Here is a 22191-nt window from a genome sequence, read left to right on the forward strand (position 1 = left end):
AGTGACTCCAATAGTGTTGCCAATAATAAAAGTGTTGATGCACTTGAAGAACACTGAACCTAGAACTGTCATTATGATAACAATATTACACTGGATAGAGTTGCCTTCATTTTGTCGGAGTTCTAAAACAAGCTACGGTATACAACATTGTATATTATGTCCAGTGTTCTTCACTCCTGCAAAAGTGTGTAGTTGACATAAGTGTCATAATTGTGTACATACAAATAGCATTGTCAGCTGTTATGTCATTATGTATACAAATGAAGAGATCAAAGTCAGTCAGTACAGATTCAGATTCAGATTCACACATAAGTGTTAATCCCGTTCACCATTGTATCTAATAATTTACTCTATCATTCAAACTTTGTTGTTTCTCTCCATGAATTAAAGCCTACATAGATAATTTTTCAATGTTATATTTCATATTAAGCTACTAAAATAATCATAATATTTCATATTAAACTACTAAAATAATCATAATATTTCCATATTTTCTTCAGATACTTTGTTGATATCAGTAAGACCAAAGACAGGAGATACGTGACCATCAATAGTAGTTGTAGGTCTTCATCTGAAGTTAGACTTATAGATTGTGAGTGTGAAAACAGTTCACCAGTGTTAGTACAGACAAGACAAGATGGAGTGGAGTACTTTATAGAGCATAGTAATGGAATGTTCTACATTTTGACCAACAGTGATGGAGCTAAAGATTACAAGGTGATGATGTGTTGTGTGTGTGTTGGTAGTTTCTGTAAGTGTACAAGGTTATGATGTGTTGTGTGTGTTGGTAGTTTCCCTAAGCTTACATGATGATGATCTGATGTGTATGTGTGTTGGTACTTTCTGTAAGCTTAGAAGGTGATGGTCGGTGTGATGTGTGTGTAGGTATCATTCAATTGATCAATCATTCAACCAAATAATAAATCAATCAATAAATCAATCAATCAATCGATCGATCAATCAATTACATGCTCACTGCCCCCTGTGGTTTAACATGTGATACACATTTTACAAATACTGGTCAAAACCAACTCAATTTTAAATGTGAAGTCTTCTAATTGCTGCAATGTGCATAGTAGTAGTAGTACCATATTTGCTGTAATATGCATAGTAGTAGTAGTACCATATTTGCTGTTTGCTTGACAGATCTCTTGCTTAGTCTTTTGGATTTTGTAGATTATTGGCACTTTTGAAAACCCAATAAAATGACAATATATCACATATATTGTGATTGGTTACTATTAAAGTGTGTTCCAGTGACAATATGTCACATATATTGTGATTGGTTACTAGGTGTGTTTCAGTGACAATATATCACATATATTGTGATTGGTTACTAAGTGTGTTCCAGTGACAATATGTCACATACATTGTGATTGGTTACTAAGTGTGTTTGACAATATATCACATATATTGTGATTGGTTACTAGGTGTGTTCCAGTGACAATATGTCACATATATCGTGATTGGTTACTAGGTGTGTTTGACAATATATCACATATATTGTGATTGGTTACTAGGTGTTCCAGTGACAATATGTCACATATATCGTGATTGGTTACTAAGTGTGTTCCAGTGACATACCATATAATTCTAGTCAGCGAAGAAAAGAATTTGCTTGACTCAAAGTAATCTGAAATGTTGTGAGTGTATTAAATGACCAAAAGTTCTTTCTATTTGATGTTACAGTTCATGAAGGTGCCAAGTGATAGCGCCCTCACAGCTGAACATTGGCAGACTATTTATATAGCAGAATCTAACACAAAGATTGTAGATATGGATATATTTGATACATATTGTGTTCTACTACTCAAAATGAATGGTCTTGCCATAGTCAAGGTTCTTCCTTTAGACAATTCATCTGATGGAAGAACAGTGCAGGTATGTTTTGTCTATATGTATCTGTTATTGTCGAATACTTTCTATTCACATTCATTATTTCTACCAACTTTGTAAAAGTGTAACATCTAAGGAAATTTCAACAGGACTTATTGATGATTCTTACAGTAAGTAAGTATGAAATGCAAATAAAACTTTCTATTTTCAGTAATATTGCATCAAAAATGGTGTACTCAAGAGTAGTTTTGATGCCATCCATGGATGACGTGTACTCCACAATAGTTATCCCCCTAAATTATTATACAGCCATGTATAGATTCATAAACTTCAGGGGTTTATCCCCCTAAATTATTATACAGCCATGTATAGATTCATAAACTTCAGGGGTTTATCCCCCTAAATTATTATACAGCCATGTATAGATTCATGCAGAATGAAGTATTAGTGATTTTTTTTCATCTTATTACTGATCACAAGTGAGATGCAGTCTATGTAATTTTCGGAACTGTAGAAATGTAACCATTAATAATTATTTTCAAGCTGTACATCTCCACCAGCATCATAAATCCACAGGATAATCAAGTCTTTATTTATTTTCCAGCTTCCTAGCTTTGCCAGTACCTTAGACCCAAAGGAAAACCCAGACTTCTACTCCACAAATTACAAGTTTACCATATCATCGCCATGCCTACCAGATGTCCCATGTGAAGTAGATCTGAAGTCATTTCAACTCAAGGAGTCTTATATTGATGATAGTCATAACAAGTACAAATGTCAGAGATTATTCACTGCCAGCAAGGTATACCAATAAATTTATCATGCAAAACTATTATTAAGTAGTTTATATTCTCCAGTACCATATGTGGGTATTGTTTTAGTTTGTTTTTTAAAAAATGAACTTCTTTCCCAATATTGTAGCATGTAGTGTTATAAAGTCTCCATTTTTAGCCCCAACGGGCAAAGCCCGTTGGGGCTAACTATGTTGGGTCCCGTCCGTCCATCCTTCCGTATCCACCTGTAATATGCATGCGCCAATTTCAACTTTCAACCAAACCTGGTTACAAATGTCAGATGTTATGGAGGGCATATGCACATCACTTGGTTTTACAACCCTCATGACAACAGCGAAATGGCAGCCATATATGTCATAAGTAATCACACTTTGCCCAATAACTCTTGAAGTTTAACAGATAGAGACCTCATTCAAGTGTCTTCACCTATTTTATCAATCATGAGCTTTTTAATGGCACATTGACTTTTGACCTTGACCTCCATCTTCAAGGTCAAATAGCCATATTATTGTCAAAGTGTGTATATATATCTCTCATATGCATTTACTGATTTCAACCAAACCTTGTACAAATGTCAGATGCTATAGTCAGCATATACACATCACTTCGTTTCACAAGTGACAACCCCAATGATAACAGCAAAATGGCGGCCATATTTGTCATAAATCACACTTTGCCCAATAACTGTTGAAGTTTAACAGATAGAGACCTCACTCAAGTGTCTTTACCCATATTACCAATCATGAGCTTTTTAATGGCACTTGACTTTTTGACCTTGACCTCCATCTTCAAGTTCAAATAGCCATATTATTGTCAAAGTGTGTATATATATCTCTGGTATGCATGGACTGATTTCGACCAAACCTTGTACAAATGTCAGACTCTATAGTCTGCATATCCCATCACTTCGTTTCACAACCCCAATGATAACAGCAAAATGGCGACCATATTTGTCATAAATATTCACATTTTGGCTGATCTTGACAATTAACAGATAGAGACCCTATTCAAGTGCCTTTGTCATGATTATCAGTGATGAGCTTTCTAATGACACACTGACTTTTGACCTTGCCCTTCATCTTCAAGGTCAAATAGCTGTCTTCCTATTTTGAAATCATTAAGATAATATAAATATAAATGCCAATGTGCCTGAAATTATCAAGGATCTACACATAATAGATAAGAAATGAACAACCCTTTCAGGTGTTGTCAGTGTATTTTTTTGATTGCCTTAAAGGCCATGCCATAGTTGTCCTTTTTGAACTGAACGCCTGCAGCATATGTACAAACTAAAGAACTTGTAGTAGTCACTACAAGAAATGCTTTTGGGGGGGGGGGGGGGGCTGGGCTATGTCTTCCCTGAAGATTTGTGTTAATTTCTTTAGCTGCTCCTTTCCTAGTTTGTGTTGTAGGCTTAAAATCCTCATCAACAAACATTGTGCTTTTCTCTATACAAGGGTACTTCCTCCACAAATGCCATCCCTACACTATCTCAAGTATTGAAAGTCAAGTCACATACTCATAATATATAATGAATACTATATTTAATATCTATAGGATGGTACAATGGTTCCAATGTCAGTATTCTACAAGACAGATTTACAACTTGATGGTAGTCATCCTATGTTAATACATTGTTACGGTGCATATGGCAAGGATTTAGATATGGAATATAAACCAGGAAGCCTAACACTGCTAGATAGAGGCTGGATACTTGCATTTATACATGTCAGGTTAGTTGCCATGGATACTTGAATTTATACATGTAAGGTTAGTTGCCATGGATACTTGCATTTGTACATGCTATGTTGTGTAAATGAAAACAGTACAACATTCAGTGTTTGACTGTCTTATTGTCTAGTTCAAATGCATTTCCTTTTCTCTGCATGTGCTGATCCCTATTGTTGACTGTGTGTATGCTTTGTGTTGTCAAGGTTACAGGTATATCTTACAAGTAGTCATGTCAGTTTTACCATAGACCCAGGGTCATATTACATAGATGTCATGTTTGACCAGTGAGTGGAGAAGAATATGAACAGAATGCATTCTACTTCTACTGGTAGGACAAAATCAGTGACATTAAACATTGGAAAACGTTTTAATTTTGATAAAATAATGTCTTCATTTTCTTAACAGAGGTGGTGCAGAACTTGGTAGACAATGGTATTATGACGGACGATTGGAGAAGAAACATAAAAGTTTTGAGGTTAAAAAAATCATATTATAAGAAACCACAGAACAAAATGACTTAATTGAACCAAATTAAAAAATTAAAAGCCCATGTACCCCGGTAGAGTCTCACGTTATTTTCCATAAATAGACACTTTAAATACACAAATGAATATTGATGAGATGGGTATTGTACAGTATATTAAAACAGCAACTGTTGTTATCATATTGTATTATTATCATGTCATCATGTTACATATTGCATGGTCAGGCCTATTGCATGGTCAGGCCTACATTATCAAATAACAACCATTGCATATTGCATGGTCAGGCCTACATTATCAAATAACAACTGTTACATATTGCATGGTCAGGCCTACATTATCAAATAACAACTGTTACATATTGCATGGTCAGGCCTGCATTATCAAATAACAACTGTTGTCATCATGTTACATATTGTATGGTTGGGCCCACATTATCAAATTTTATGCTGAAAGCCTCATAAACACTCAATCTGTCCTAAGAAGAACTGAGTATTTGTATTCCTCACATAGAAAAGACTTTGTGACTTAATTGCAATGTCACTGTGTATAAGTTTAGAACATAAAATTACTGTTAGACAACACAAATGTTATTAATCCATTAAGTTTCTAGCAGGCTGATACGGTATTGAATGACCCATCACATTCTAAATTTTGTGATTATTTTTGTAGGATTTTGAAGCCTGTGTAGAACACCTATATGACACAGGGTATTCTACCAGTGCATTGACTGCTGGGTATGGAGTCAGTGCTGGTGGCTTGCTGTTGGCAAGTGTATGTAACAGATCTCCACATCTGCTCAAAGCTGTAATATTAAAGGTACGGATTCCCATGTCTTTGTACATTAAGCAGGGAGAACAGTAGGATTTCACTTATTTAGTATTCATTGCTGTAAATGTACATCTTGAAATATCACTCTTTCATATGGCTGTACTACAAGCTCAAACTGAGAAATGACAAATATAAAAGTTACAGTCATGTATCATGATGGTCCAATGAAAATGACACCTAGAAGTTACACCTGTGTGTGACAGTTTTTGACGAATAAAAAAACAAAATTGTTATTGTAACCCTGTATGTCTTAATTTATTCTACAGGTTCCATTTGTTGATGTGTTAAACACTATGTTGACCCCATCGTTGCCATTGACAACACAAGACTATGGAGAATGGGGCAATCCATCACAAGATGAACACATGTTTGATTACATTAGAAGTTACTGTCCATATCAGAATGTCACAGAACAGGTATTACAATAATGCACTAACTGATACATAACATGAAGTGCTAACAAGCCAAGATGATATATTATGCCTGTCATGTTGAAGGCATATTATCAATCTTTTTTTTTTCTGATAAGACATCTTCATGTTTTTATTTGTAGATATATACCCACAAGGTGAAGTGGACTTATTCTGCAAATGACTTCAATCATGCTATTAGTCAATATAGTTGTGGTATATATTGTGGGTACAATCTACAAGCAAAATGCCTTGATAGTCTGATCAAACCCCATAATAGAATCTGAAATCAAAGTGTAGGGGAATGCTAGGAATTGTGTGTTAATAGTGTACACTATTAGTGCAATGGTATTGTAAGTCATGTGTAAATCAAAGTAATGTCTTGGGTATAATAGAAATGTAACAAATGTTGTGACACAATATTGAATGGAAAGTTTACAGATTGGACCGCAGACCATTCTTCAACTGTTTGCCTTTCTGAACTGTTTATTTTCTTATCTACACTGACAGCATCTTCCATCTTTCATTTTGCACAACTGAATCCTAATTCCCAGTGAGAATCTATCTATCTGTATGCATATAGGGTATGTTGTGTGTATGTAGAGGAAATAATTAACTCCCAAAAAATTATTGTGGTCTCACTGTCTCACCAATTCTCTTCATTATCAGACACTTATGTCTGTCTTTACGTATTAAACCTATTTTGAAGTGTTTGGGACTACAGTTTTGTCATAGTAACTAGATTATCTTAAAGACATTTGACCCAGTCCTCCTGATAATGGCATCAGATAAAGCAATGATGGCCATGACCCCCTTGGTAACACTTAAGTGTTTTCTGTCGTTAGACCTACCCATCAATGTTGGTGACTGCCAGTATGAATGATATCAGAGTACCATTCTGGGCTCCACTAAAGTATGTAGCCAAAAGAAGACACTTCACTACTTGTAAAGATCAAAGTTTACTACTATACCAGTTTAATACAGGTGCCGGACATACTGATGATGATGGACATGAACAGGTTAGCTACATACTTCTTGATTGCATGTTTACATGTTTGTGTGTACCAGAGTGCATGTCTGCAAGTTCTTCTACTGTCGTAACTCACTGTATAGTAGTACATGTTTGTGTGTACCAGAGTGCATGTCTGCAAGTTCTTCTACTGTGGTAACTCACTGTAGTACATGTTTGTATGTCCTAGAGTGCATGTCTGTAAGTACTTTTACTGTAGTAACTCACTGTAGTACATGTTTGTATGTCCCAGAGTGCATGTCTGTTAGTACTTCTAGTACTGTGGTAACTCACTGTAGTACATGTTTGTGTGTACCGGAGTGCATGTCTGTAAGTACTTCTACTGTGGTAACTCACTGTAGTACATGTTTGTATGTCCTAGAGTGCATGTCTGTAAGTACTTCTACTGTGGTAACTCACTGTAGTACATGTTTGTATGTCCTAGAGTGCATGTCTGTAAGTACTTCTACTGTGGTAACTCACTGTAGTACATGTTTGTATGTACCGGAGTGCATGTCTGTAAGTACTTCTACTGTGGTAACTCACTGTAGTACATGTTTGTGTGTACCGGAGTGCATGTCTGTAAGTACTTCTACTGTGGTAACTCAATGTAGTACATGTTTGTATGTCCCAGAGTGCTTGTCTGTAAGTACTTCTACTGTGGTAACTCACTGTAGTACATGTTTGTGTGTACCGGAGTGCTTGTCTGTAAGTACTTCTACTGTGGTAACTCACTGTAGTACATGTTTGTGTGTCCCAGAGTGCTTGTCTGTAAGTACTTCTACTGTGGTAACTCAATGTAGTACATGTTTGTATGTCCCAGAGTGCTTGTCTGTAAGTACTTCTACTGTGGTAACTCACTGTAGTACATTAATATACTACATTAAATTAGCATGTATACCTTTCAATGATCTGTCTGTGTTTTGAGAATAGTGTGTGATGAACACATTACAGTAAGTATAACAACTAAGCGCTGTTTTTAGAATCATACAGTGTGTGTGATGAACACATTACAATGAATGCTAAGTGTAGCAACTAAACCGTTGTACAGATTTACTTATTATTGTCAAACCTGGTGTATTCTTTCAGACTGCCTTGGAGTATGCCTTCCTCTACAAAGCCCTGGGACTATCTTTGGAATAGCTGACAGTATAGCCAAAATGATGAGCATATATACAAACTTCTCTTCCAGTATGATGACGATATGTACTGCTAGTAAACAATTCATATCACGTTGTCATGGAAATCCTTTTATAGGTATTTTATACAAATCTTGAAAGATGAGGCTCAATAAAAGTGTATTTATAAAAAAAAAAGTTGATGTTTTTTATTTCTGAAATGTTTTACTATATTTACTTTCTAGACTAAGAAACACAGTTATATCCAAATTTTAAAAAATATGATGGAAATGTACATATTGTTGGAAAAATAAACTGAAAGGACTGGCAGTTGTAATCTTGACAATAAACTTGATACTTTGCTTAGCTGACAAGACCTGTAAAAGGAAAGACAAGAATAATTTGCAATGAATTATAACTCTCCCAATTATGATACAACTATAAAAAATAATGGTTTAATGGGGAACACCACTCCAGGAAATAGAGGCATTTTCATAAACTACGGATTCTGGACAATCATTTAATGATTTTATATCACCTACAATTACTCGTGATTTCAGAGAAAACATCAACTTGATCTTGTGCATTTATAGGGTATCTTTGCTATGGGCAATTGCATCATGGGAGTCAGCAGAAATAATGTATTAAATGGTTAAACCATAGACAGTCTGTGGTTAAACTACATCATATGCTATACACTTCAGTGTGAAACAGCTGTCATGAATAGTGTTCGACCATTGAATAATGTATTTCTGCTATTGCCCATGATGCAATAACCCATGGCAAAGATACCGTATAAATGCACAAGATCAACTTGATGTAATGACTCTCCAGAATCCATAGTTTATGAAAATGTCTGTACTTCCCGAAGTGGTGTTTCCCTTTCATATGCATAACTTGTCAATGTCGTACAATAATTCACAGATTAATTCTTTTGGTCACATTGTATTTAATCTTGCATCTCCATGATTCTGTTAAAGTTACAACTTCATTACCAAACAGAAAAGTATAAAGCAAACAACTCACCCAAATAATCATCCATAAGTGATCCAATGGCAAACTAAGGAGGAAATATAGAAATTGATATTGTGTGTTGTCATCAGTTGATAAAGTAGTTGGAAAAATGCTTGTAATATTAAGTTTCATTTGAAAAGAAATGAGTTCCAAAGAATTTCTAATTGAAACACAGGAATTTACCACAATAAGTCCTACAATTATATTAGATCACATTATGTAGGGGTATACAAACCAGACACAAAAATATTTCTTTATAGTTCTTTCTGTCAAGATGACTACTTTATTTCATATTATTTGATGAGAGTGAAAACCCTTGAAACTCTTTCCTTTATGCCTGCATAAGGTGATATTAAACTGCACTCCTAGCTTTCAATGGCATGTGTCTTGTGGCAGGACATTCAGCAACTTACTATGTTAATTATACCTACAATAGTTCCAACAACCCTTTATGCCACGGCAATACAAAACAATGTACCAAACAACGGTGGCATTTCACCAGAGTAACTTTTATCCCTATTACCTCTAATCTAGTTCCAATGACCTTTGACCTTCTATTGTTGTCATGGCAACATGTCATCGTAACTGTCACAGATCATGTTAAAATGATAAAATCAAAAACTTACAATATCTGTGGCGTCAACTCTGGTACCAACAATCTTTAACCTAATTTCATCGTCCTGCTGGATGACAACATCCTAGGAAATAAAGAATATCATGTTACACGTTCAATAAAAACAAGTACTTTCATAGTTTGTTTTACAGTCTAAATAAATCTAAAGTTGATTAATTCACTATTGTGGCATGTTGCACCTTAACATTTGTCTTGGTAGTAAAAACTATACACCAAAACAACATAACTCATCTTGAAGAAGGAGACAAGTCTATCTACTAAAGTCCACGTTTTTTATGTACTAGTTAAAGGCATGTCAATGTACTATGTGAATATAGGGAGCTGTATTTGGACGACACACAATAAGGTAAACACTGTAAAGCCTTGGCAGGATATACATTAAAGTGAGAACACCTGAAACAAGTCTTCTACAAGTCTTCTTACTATCTTAGAAGACATAGCCCCTCAAATACTTTACTTCTATGTGACTGAATGGTGACATGATTTAAAAGACATTAGTTGCAACAAATAAATACTAGAAAATGTCTGTTATATGCAGAAATAGAAATGAGCTGCATTTCGATAATTAAACCATCAAAGTCAAAGGTCTCAAAAGAAGTTACAATGGGGAGAGAAACTTGAGTTATATGGTAAATGATTAAAATCACAATTGTTATGGCCAACATTCAGTAAAAAGTTATATGAACATCAAAAGTATAAAGCATGTGTCTATTTCTCTTGTTTTCCATAATACTAGTATCTTAAAACATCATTTGGAAAGAAATTGGCCACAAATAAATGTTACAGACTGTCTGCAATATGCAAGAAATAGCTTGATTTTGATCACTGACTCTCAAGGTCAATGTCAAAGGTCGCTATCTTAAAAGAAAGCTTGCATGTGAACGAACTCTATGTATTCCAGTAATGTATTGATTTGTTCCTACAAATAGGGCCGCCAGAGTAAAAAGTGATATGAGCACCAAAAATAATCCTTGTCTATATTCCCTTTCTTCTGTATTACCTGTGAACATGATTTAGATGAAAATGGCAACAAAAAAATATAACAAATTGACTGTGATAGACAAGAAATGGCTTGATTTTGATAATTGACCCTCGAGGACAAAAATCAATGTCTTAAAAGATAGTTGAACCTGATAGTATGGGGATAGGCACTTCAATTTAGTCTTTTGAGTTATGTAGTAAATATTGATTTTTTTAGTACCAATATGGCTGCCATTTGGTGAAATTTGCATACATTGCGAAAAAAGTGATGTTTATGTGTCACATTATGGCATGTTACCTTTGTGCCAGTTTTGAAACAAATCAGATAATGCATGTCTGAGAAATGACATTAAGAATGGACACATGCATAGAGCCCATTGTAATAGTGCCCCTTTAAGGGACTAAAATTGGGCTCAAGTCATCCAACAGGATTGCATTGGGTACAGCCAGTAGCACCTACTTTTCTCACCATTGATTTGCACCCACTATTTTTCAAAACAGAACGTGTACTTGAACACCACTAATTATAATATCACACTACACTGTGTATCACAACAAAGTGGACTAAACTAAATATATAGTAGTATAGTAGTTTATAGCAGTTTATTATAGTAATACATGAACATATTGGGTCAAGTGATCTTTAGTCCTGCCCTAGTATGTCAGACCAACTTCATCTAATAACATGCATGATAATACTTTGTGATTTGGCTTTTCATCATGAGTCTTGCCTCCTTTCCTTGTAATACAGTAGATGATGATCTTCATTCACTGACTTACAAAACAAAGAAGTTGAAAAGGATAACATGTAAATTACTAGACTTACTTCATCTTGGGTCTTATAGCATGGAGGATTGGAGTTTGGATCAAATTCCATGTCAGATGGAATAGACTGAAATACAAAGAGTGGCAATAAGTTATTTCTGTGTAACAATACTAGTAGATAGTTTATACCCTGTTTACACTTTAGCAGAGAATTTATATAAATACACTTCTGTGTAACAATACTAGTAGATAGTCTATACCCTGTTTACACTTTAACAGAGAATTTTATATAAATACACTTCTGTGTAACAATACTAGTAGATAGTTTATACCCTGTTTACACTTTAGCAGAGAATTTTCACACGCGTCTGACAACAGAGATCAAACCTGATCCAGGAATGTGTCTTTTCTTTAAGTGACATATGAAAGAGAAGTGAACTAAAGATTGTCTGACAAGAAAAACATCACTATAGTTGTATTTAAGTGGTGTATTTGGTAGAAATGTGTGGTATTTTAACAAAACACTTCAAACAGCAATACACTACTTCAACTAACCTTCTCATTTCCAAAACTAAGGACAAAAACACGTTATGAATTTCCGCATGGTGAAAGACAGCCTCTTGACAATTTGTCATTGAGATTATACTGTGATTTATTAAAGTGTGCCATAAGTTGGTTTGACTGTGCCATTACTATGGTAACACTGAGTTGGTTGACTTATTGACTAGCGACTTCAAGGTGCAATGTTAACAACAAAAGAGCACAGACACAAGGTAAACACATGTGGAGTGGTGGTACTTGTTACCAAATAAGAAATCAACACTGTATGGCAACATACATCTTTCACTCACACTGTTTACATTGTATCACTTTTTGTATCATTTTTCACCCAATTGTATAATCAGTTCAAAATCTATGAGAGACAAAGTAGAAGGTCATATTGCTAATATCAATTAGTTTCAAATACACAGAAGCATAGAACACGCCCAGATGAACTTCCACTGCCCCCTGTATTTGCTGTTCTAAGAACCATCTTCACACCCTCTTGTTAAATTGACTAAGATTTCCCTTCAGTAACCCATTCATTTTGTATTGCAAACAGTGTATACTTACATGTCTTGACACAAAACAAGATAGTGGACCAATCTCTGTGAAAAGTCCAACCTGAAATTATACAAGTTCAAAGAGTGTCTTGGTTATGACAAGGTATTGGTGTAATCTACCATGGTTCCAAAGAACTACACATATACAAAAATGCAAACATATGTTGAAGTAACATATTTGGTAGTTCACAACTGCAAAAACAAGGTTATTGCAGAGTATACATGTAGTCAGCTCCAATTGTGCAAAACATTTCTCAGGTCACAACACATGTAAAGTAGAAGTAAATATCCACCATAATTGAATATGAAATCTTACATGTAATTTATGTGATAACTAAATGCCAACTGCTGATAAACAGTCTGTTAGAAAGTTTATGTACAACAAATACAAAGACACAATCCAAACAGAAATTTTAGACTGTATTTTGCTATCTCCAAGTCTAATCTGTAATAGAATTGTACTATATGGCACACTGTGATTGATATTACATAGCTTTTAACTGTAAATAGCTGTCTGGCTGATAATTGAGTATCATGTCAACCTAAAGGTATCACATACCACAGTCTGCTTTCAATTGGTTAGTTTATCACACTAGAAAAGTATCACATACACTGAGTAATGCATTAGTGAATGACTATAAATATTCAACCAACCACTTTGTTACTTTCATTCACCAAATCTCAATCAAGATCAGTTTTTAACTGGCTTGTACAAGATCTTGATTACAATCTGGTCTAGACTGGGGTGGTCTACATTATTATTGGCACCAACCCCCAGGGAAGTGCAAGTTGTGTTTTTATTCACATGAATAAATTAGTTTTACTTACAGTGGACCGATAGCTCTAAAAAAACGTATAAATTCAAAATCAAATAAAGGTCAAAAACTGACTTGTTTTCAGAGGCAAGTGAATACTGTGACTCTTAAAATTCAATTATTTTAACAATATTACATTATAGTGGTTTGGGCAAGATCAGAATTATAATCCAATCAAAGTGGTATCTGACAGACAGCTAATGGCTTTTGAAATGAAAATTAATTCTGACCTAGTAACTTGCATTGTTCCATACCAATGACATTATAAAAGGAAAATATCTTGACCATGGCATAGCAATGTAAAAAGGGTTTGTAAGTGTCCTAGCAATAATCACCATAGAGAAATTATACATTTCCACAATAATTTCTGCTATAAAGGAGTTGGCATGGTAAGATTACTAATGGCCCCTGGAGTCAGGCATTGAAATCAGGGTCAATGTTGACCAGGATTGTCTACGATCCTTACCTTATTAACCTGAGCTGGGGTAACTAAACCCCTTACCTTATTAACCTGAGCTGGGGTAGCTAAACCCCTTACCTTATTAACCTGAGCTGGGGTAGCTAAACCCCTTACCTTATTAACCTGAGCTGGGGTAACTAAACCCCTTACCTTATTAACCTGAGCTGGGGTAACTAAACCCCTTACCTTATTAACCTGAGCTGGGGTAACTAAACCCCTTACCTTATTAACCTGAGCTGGGGTAGCTAAACCCCTTACCTTATTAACCTGAGCTGGGGTAACTAAACCCCTTACCTTATTAACCTGAGCTGGGGTAACTAAACCCCTTACCTTATTAACCTGAGCTGGGGTAACTAAACCCCTTACCTTATTAACCTGAGCTGGGGTAACTAAACCCCTTACCTTATTAACCTGAGCTGGGTTAACTAAACCCCTTACCTTATTAACCTGAGCTGGGGTAACTAAACCCCTTACCTTATTAACCTGAGCTGGGGTAACTAAACCCCTTACCTTATTAACCTGAGCTGGGGTAACTAAACCCCTTACCTTATTAACCTGAGCTGGGGTAACTAAACCCCTTAGCTTATTAACCTGAGCTGTGGTAACTAAACCCCTTACCTTATTAACCTGAGTTACAACAGCATCTACAACTTCTCCTTTGAATGGTCTGAATACTATAGCTTTATATTTGACAGGATATTTGACAAAGCCTCTACTTGGTTGAATCATCCCAGCTCCTATGTTGTCTATGGTGGTAACTGCTATTACAAAGCCGTACCTGAAAGTTAAAATTATGTATAAATTAAATCTACTCTACACGTACACAAACACATTGACCCCATGTGGTCTATGGTGGTACCGTAACTGTCATTACAAAGCCATACCTGAAAGTTCAAGTTGTGTATCATGCCATCAGTATAGAACAAGTTGGTTGAAAAAACCCTTACAATTAAATGAGTTTTTATTATATTTGCAACCTCAACAACAACACTTTTTACAACAGGCTCTAAAAACTTTTACTATAAGTATAAGTCCCTACCCTACCCATTACAAGGTTCTATTAAAGCTTTCCTATAAAAATTCTGGTACACGTATCTAGCAAATCGGTACTCATTGTTTTCATATATACTGCTATTTTCTATGTTTTCAACTTATTTTAACAATGGGTTCAATCACATGGTTTGTAAAGAAAATGAATGCTGAAGTTTGTAAACTATAAAAGCAATTTGTTTGTTTATCAAATTAATGTTATTAGCCAGAATTTATGCACTGTTATAATGTCATGTTATATGAAATTCTCTACCCATCCACAAAGTCCTAAAAAACATTCATTTAGGATGTACCAGGAATGATAGGACTTCAAAATGGATACTATCTATCACTTGTCCTTTCTTTGTGCATGACAGTATTTCCTTTCAAGGCTGGTCAATTTCTCCCCTCCACTGTCTATGATTTAAACAACAAAAGACACACCTGTCTGGAGGTCTTTTCATCCTCAGTGAGGATTTGGTTTCATGATAATGAGAGCTATTCATAGTCTGAAGGTTCAAGTGTTAGGTCAATGAACCAGGAAGTCTTGTCTGACTTTTATCACCACATTGAGTCAACTAAAAAAAATTAGGTCGTTTTCAGGTAATGTCATACTGTAATAGTAACAAGATTGATTTGTAGGTGTCTCTAAGGAAAAAACAAACAAGACACAAGCTGAATAAACATGAACTCGTATTTTTTTTCTTGTGCATCATTACACTTCATGTTAATACTAATACATCATTGACCTTTGACAGAAAAACATTAAACATCACCATCTGTCAAATAATACCCTTCCGGTCTATTTTCGTTCTCATGATATCAATCTGTTTCCCACCATTCCCAGTCTATTTTCAACTGTTCTCATAATATCAGTCTATTTCCAACCGTTCTCATAATACCAATCTATTTCCCACCGTTCTCATAATACCAATCTATTTCCAACCGTTCTCATATCAGTCTATTTCCCATCATTCTCATAATATCAGTCTATTTCCCACCATTATCATAATACCAGTCTATTTCCCACCATTCTCATAATATCAGTCTATTTCCCACCGTTCTCATAATACCAATCTATTTCCAACCGTTCTCATAATACCAGTCTATTTCCCACCATTCTCATAATACCAGTCTATTTCCCACCATTCTCATAATATCAGTCTATTTCCCACCATTCTCATAATACCAATCTATTTCCCACCGTTCTCATAATACCAATCTATTTCCAACCGTTCTCATAATACCAGTCTATTTCCCACCATTCTCATAATACCAATCTATTTCCCATCATTCTCATAATATCAGTCTATTTCCAACCGTTCTCATAATACCAATCTATTTCCCATCATTCTCATAATATCAGTCTATTTCCAACCGTTCTCATAATACCAATCTATTTCCCATCATTCTCATAATATCAGTCTATTTCCCACCATTCTCATAATACCAGTCTATTTCCCACCATTCTCATAATACCAATCTATTTCCCACCATTCTCATAATATCAGTCTATTTCCCACTGTTCTCATACAGGGCTCGAAATTCGTTTTTTTTCTTGGTAGCCCAGGTGGGCTACCATCTTTAAAATTTGGTAGCCCGAGAGCAATGACTGGTAGCCCATATGCATGCATTTCTAAATTAATGGTGTCTGTGTATATACATTGTATGTAACTATATGATGTATTGAATTCGATGATTGATTGAACACGTTATTTGTGTGTATTTCATGCCATATTTGACATTGGGAATGCAATTTTTTGCATGTATGTGTCTCTGGGGACGTGTCATAAAGAGGGACCGTATGAGGCTTACTGTTACAACGTACGGTTATCATTGCAATGAAGAAAAAAAATGTAGTAGCAATTCGTACTTGTAACTATTATCTAAATCTCTTGGTGCAGTGAGACCTGTAAAATTTGAATATGATTCAACGTATGGAAAACGTATAAACAGTTTCATATCATAAGCCCCATGGCCATTTCCTGATGTGGAGACTACGTCTTGGGTAGTTTAGAAACTATGTGCTGTTATCATTATCTATCCACGTGATTGGTTACTTATTAACAGACGGGTTAGACAGGATTTGTATTAATACATGACGGCCATTACGGCAAAGCCCCTTCCATTCATGGGCGAAGAGATAATCAAACAGAGTCTAAGACCACATCAGCAGACGGTCCATGCTGAAAACTTCACTCAGATAAATTCAAATCATCATGTCACCATTTCATTCTCACTAAAACTTCAACTTTCTTTTGAGCTTTGCTACTACTACTAGATCGAATGCATTACGTGAATTTACCATTCACCACTGCATGCTCTCAGGGGTTGCGTGAGCGTGGTTTACACATGGAATGTTTTAGGCATCGTTCAAGAATAAACGAATCTGTAGGTGTATACCAAGTTAACAGTTCTCATCAGCATAAAATTTTATCAAACACCATTACAACTGTGTCTCTGTCAAGTTGAAAGTTAAAGCTGCCATTCATGTTATGGACTGCAGCAGTGCTGACTCCGACTCCGAGAAGAACCGGAAGCACCCGGGCTGGAGAGCAGATTTCCAGAGAGTGATTACCATGGGAAATTGAAAGTACAGAAAGATAACATTAAATCGCTATACAGAATATTGTTGCATATAAATGTTTTGTTGTGACATTTTGGAAGTACAAGCTGTGTATACGATGAACTGAAGAATGGCGTGTACAGTGTACATGTATTTTGTGTACATTTGATATACATGTAGTGTGGATGCAAATTTGGAAAAGACGCACAGATTTTGACGCTAATTTTGGCGAGAACACGTCCCACAGGACTGCGACATCGGAGGCCCCCAGCCCGGGAAGGTGTCGGAGTCAGGGTGTCACAGTTTCATTCAAAACTTAGTAGCCCAATTGGGCTACCACTCACATAATTTGGTAGCCCAGAGACAAACATTGGTAGTCTGTGGACGCGGGACTACCGCGAATTTCGAGCCCTGTCATAATACCAATCTATTTCCAACCGTTCTCATAATACCAGTCTATTTCCCACCATTCTCATAATATCAGTCTATTTCCCACCATTCTCATAATACCAATCTATTTCCCATCATTCTCATAATATCAGTCTATTTCCCACCATTCTCATATCAGTCTATTTCCCATCATTCTCATAATATCAGTCTATTTCCAACCGTTCTCATAATACCAATCTATTTCCCATCATTCTCATAATATCAGTCTATTTCCAACCATTCTCATAATACCAGTCTATTTCACACCATTCTCATAATATCAGTCTATTTCCCACCATTCTCATAATATCAGTCTATTTCCCACCATTCTCATAATTCCAATCTATTTCCCACCATTCTCATAATACCAATCTATTTCCCACCATTCTCATAATATCAGTCTATTTCCCACCATTCTCATAATTTCAGTCTATTTCCAACCGTTCTCATAATACCTATCTATTTCCCATCATTCTCATAGTATCAGTCTATTCCAACCATTCTCATAATATCAGTCTATTTCCCACCATTCTCATAATACCAGTCTATTTCCCACCGTTCTCATGTCAGTCTATTTCCCACCATTCTCATAATACCAGTCTATTTCCCACCGTTCTCATGTCAGTCTATTTCCCACCATTCTCATAATACCAGTCTATTTCCCACCATTCTCATAATACCAATCTATTTCCCACCGTTCTCATAATACCAGTCTATTTCCCACCGTTCTCATAATACCAGTCTATTTCCAACCGTTCTCATAATATCAGTCTATTTCCCACCATTCTCATAATATCAGTCTATTTCCCACCATTCTCATAATACCAGTCTATTTCCCACCATTCTCATAATACCAGTCTATTTCCCATCATTCTCATATTATCATAATATCAGTCTATTTCCCACCGTTCTCATAATACCCGTCTATTTCCCACCATTCTCATAATATCAGTCTATTTCCCACCATTCTCATAAGACCAGTCTATTTCCCACCATTCTCATAATACCAGTCTATTTCCCACCATTCTCATAATACCAGTCTATTTCCCATCATTCTCATACTATCATAATACCAGTCTATTTCCCACCATTCTCATAATATCAGTCTATTTCCCACCATTCTCATAATACCAGTCTATTTCCCATCATTCTCATATTATCATAATACCAGTCTATTTCCCACCATTCTCATAATATCAGTCTATTTCCCACCGTTCTCATAATACCAGTCTATTTCCCACCATTCTCATAATATCAGTCTATTTCCCACCATTCTCATAATATCAGTCTATTTCCAACCGTTCTCATAATATCAGTCTATTTCCCACCATTCTCATAATATCAGTCTATTTCCCACCGTTCTCATAATACCAGTCTATTTCCAACCGTTCTCATAATACCAGTCTATTTCCCACCATTCTCATAATATCAGTCTATTTCCAACCGTTCTCATAATACCAGTCTATTTCCCACCGTTCTCATAATACCAATCTATTTTCCACCATTCTCATAATACCAGTCTATTTCCCACCATTCTCATAATATCAGTCTATTTCCAACCGTTCTCATAATACCAGTCTATTTCCAACCGTTCTCATAATACCAGTCTATTTCCAACCGTTCTCATAATACCAGTCTATTTCCAACCGTTCTCATAATATCAGTCTATTTCTCACCATTCTCATAATACCAGTCTATTTCCCACCATTCTCATAATACCAGTCTATTTCCCACCATTCTCATAATATCAGTCTATTTCCCACCGTTTCTCATGTCAGTCTATTTCCCACCATTCTCATAATATCAGTCTATTTCCAACCGTTCTCATAATATCAGTCTATTTCCCACCGTTCTCATAATACCAGTCTATTTCCCACCGTTCTCATAATACCAGTCTATTTCCCACCGTTCTCATAATACCAGTCTATTTCCCACTGTTCTCATAATACCAGTCTATTTCCCACCATTCTCATAATATCAGTCTATTTCCCACCGTTCTCATAATATCAGTCTATTTCCCACCATTCTCATAATATCAGTCTATTTCCCACCGTTCTCATAATACCAGTCTATTTCCCACTGTTCTCATAATACCAGTCTATTTCCCACCATTCTCATAATATCAGTCTATTTCCAACCATTCTCATTGCATATTATGTTACAGACCATATCACAGTGTGACTGTGATTGACATTACAGAGTATACTATAATACCCTATCTCTGAATAAAGAAGTGGGGGGGGGGGGGTTACCATCTTGGATGTAATATCTGAATGCCAACTTCCAAAGTCAAGTAAATACATTTCAAACATGTCAAAATAACTTATAAAGAACAGCCTTCATGAGACTGTGTAAACATTATCCTTTACTTCTTGCTAATAAGCAGGGATGTACATGGTGTAAGTTCCTTCTTTTCTATCTTTGTGTGTCTCTATAGTTATGGTGTATATGTAAGTCCTGTACTTAAGGATAACACACCAGGACAGCTGAAGTATTAGTAATTCCCATTACTAAAGGTATCCCATAAAAACAAATCCATGGATAACATTCATTTACCATAAGTCATGATGTACTATATATTATTTAGATCTGAAGTTTTCAAACACTGCTACATCATTATATTACATATCTATCATCTGATTACATTGATCAGGGCATCGATGTCACTGGAAATCAGCTGATTACACAGATCAGGGCATCGATGTCACTGGAAATCAGCTGATTACACTTGCAAGAATTATGTAATATTACAATCTACATGTACTTACTTTCCTGTACAAGTTCCTTCCACTTCTGTAAATAATTTTTGTTTGACTGTATTTAATAAATTTGGGCCAAAGTATCTTGGATGCAGCAAAATTTCATGTTCTAACGATATCTGTGGAATGTAATGAAAAAAATGAAAACATCACAATCTGTACACATATAATGGAGATCCACTTATATGGATATTCAAGTTTATGAAATTATGTCACGACATTTTCTATTGATTGAAATGCTCAGTAAGATTTCCAAACTTTTGTCAAAAATACAAGTAGTTGATTTAGATTTAAGACATAACACACTGAAGGCACACTGTTGATACTGTCTGTCTATTTTAATGTTATGCCCCTACCCTCTGACCACTAAAATAGAAGTCTGACCCCTACCATATTCAGCCATTGTTATGCCCCTACATTTGCTACCTCCCCTTGCATGCTCTACACTCACTTTCAGTTCAAATTCAAGACAGCAATGTCATAGAGGCAGAATCACATGGAATGGTTACCCTCAGTCTGGATCGAAATTTAAACCATGGTGTGTGTGTGTCCGTATGGTTACAGTTTTTCAAGTATAATAGAATAGACGCACAGCCAACAGGCTATTTTTTCTATACAGGTATTACAGGGTGGTTGAGGACCTAGTACCAGCAATTCAACTAGCAGACTATCTTAAACCCGTAAGACCCAAAAAATCTATAAAAGCTAGGAAAATTGCGGACTGTATCTCGTCTAACATTGTTGAACAAAGAGTTACAAACAACTCAAAGTGCTTTGAAATTGACAATTGTAAAACTGCTCAATACAAACAGTCATTCTTTGTAAAAACACTAGTAGACTGGAACCATCTGGATAATAGTACTGTGTGCGCTAAATCTTGTGACGCCTTTAAAATGGCAGTCACTGTCAAAAACCTTTCTGACTAAATACTCTCCCCCGGTGTGATATTCCTTACCCAGGACATCGTAACTATACAGATACAGATATTGTTAGTCAAGCAAGCAACTAACATTGTGCCTATCACTGAGGCTGTGAAATGTCACAGCAGTTCACAAACAAAGCGGCACAAACAAAATTGTCGATTCATAAAACATTGTATATAGATCACATGAACCATTCCCTTAAAATGTTCCTGAAATATTCTTGAGCGATTGTAAAGTACATAGAATATAATGATTCGTTCTTACGTGATAAAACATGATGAATCGTACTATCTCCTTGTTTTAATACGAGCTGACGAACCAAAACGGAAGTGCCACTAAACACAGCGCCCTCAACATAGCAAGTTAGCAACCCGTGTGTGTTTTCCATTCACTCACTTATCCACTTTATCTTTTCATCAGCATGTACGGCCACAGCAAATGATATATAAATGAATAGTTAGAGTCGAAGTACTTCATTTTTTAAACACCATCCATGAAAATA

The 22191-nt window shown here is 35.6% G+C and overlaps 2 protein-coding genes across 2 annotated transcripts in view; one reads left to right on the plus strand and one right to left on the minus strand.

Moving 5' to 3' along the window:
- The window catches only part of LOC144453404 (prolyl endopeptidase-like), a 16354-nt gene extending 7976 nt beyond the window's left edge, over window positions 1–8378 (plus strand). The window contains exons 7-15 of the mRNA XM_078144690.1: window positions 501–717; window positions 1690–1881; window positions 2441–2638; window positions 4188–4363; window positions 4767–4836; window positions 5516–5662; window positions 5941–6090; window positions 6930–7103; window positions 8183–8378. Of these exons, the coding sequence (XP_078000816.1) occupies window positions 501–717; window positions 1690–1881; window positions 2441–2638; window positions 4188–4363; window positions 4767–4836; window positions 5516–5662; window positions 5941–6090; window positions 6930–7103; window positions 8183–8236 (1378 nt within the window). The 3' untranslated portion in view covers window positions 8237–8378. The remainder of the gene's footprint in view (window positions 1–500; window positions 718–1689; window positions 1882–2440; window positions 2639–4187; window positions 4364–4766; window positions 4837–5515; window positions 5663–5940; window positions 6091–6929; window positions 7104–8182) is intronic.
- A 45-nt stretch (window positions 8379–8423) lies between these two features.
- On the minus strand, window positions 8424–22008 carry LOC144453312 (DNA-directed RNA polymerase II subunit RPB7). Its single transcript, XM_078144568.1, has 8 exons — window positions 21954–22008; window positions 20776–20885; window positions 14602–14761; window positions 12719–12769; window positions 11667–11732; window positions 9852–9923; window positions 9238–9271; window positions 8424–8588 (listed from the first exon to the last, which is right to left on the minus strand). The coding sequence occupies exons 1-8, from the start codon at window positions 21963–21965 to the stop codon at window positions 8575–8577; spliced, it is 519 nt and encodes a 172-aa protein (XP_078000694.1). The 5' UTR covers window positions 21966–22008; the 3' UTR covers window positions 8424–8574.
- Between the last annotated feature and the right edge of the window lie 183 nt (window positions 22009–22191).

The sequence above is a fragment of the Glandiceps talaboti genome, chromosome 2, assembly GCF_964340395.1.
Source record: "Glandiceps talaboti chromosome 2, keGlaTala1.1, whole genome shotgun sequence".
In the NCBI taxonomy this organism is placed as follows: Eukaryota; Metazoa; Hemichordata; class Enteropneusta; family Spengelidae; genus Glandiceps; species Glandiceps talaboti.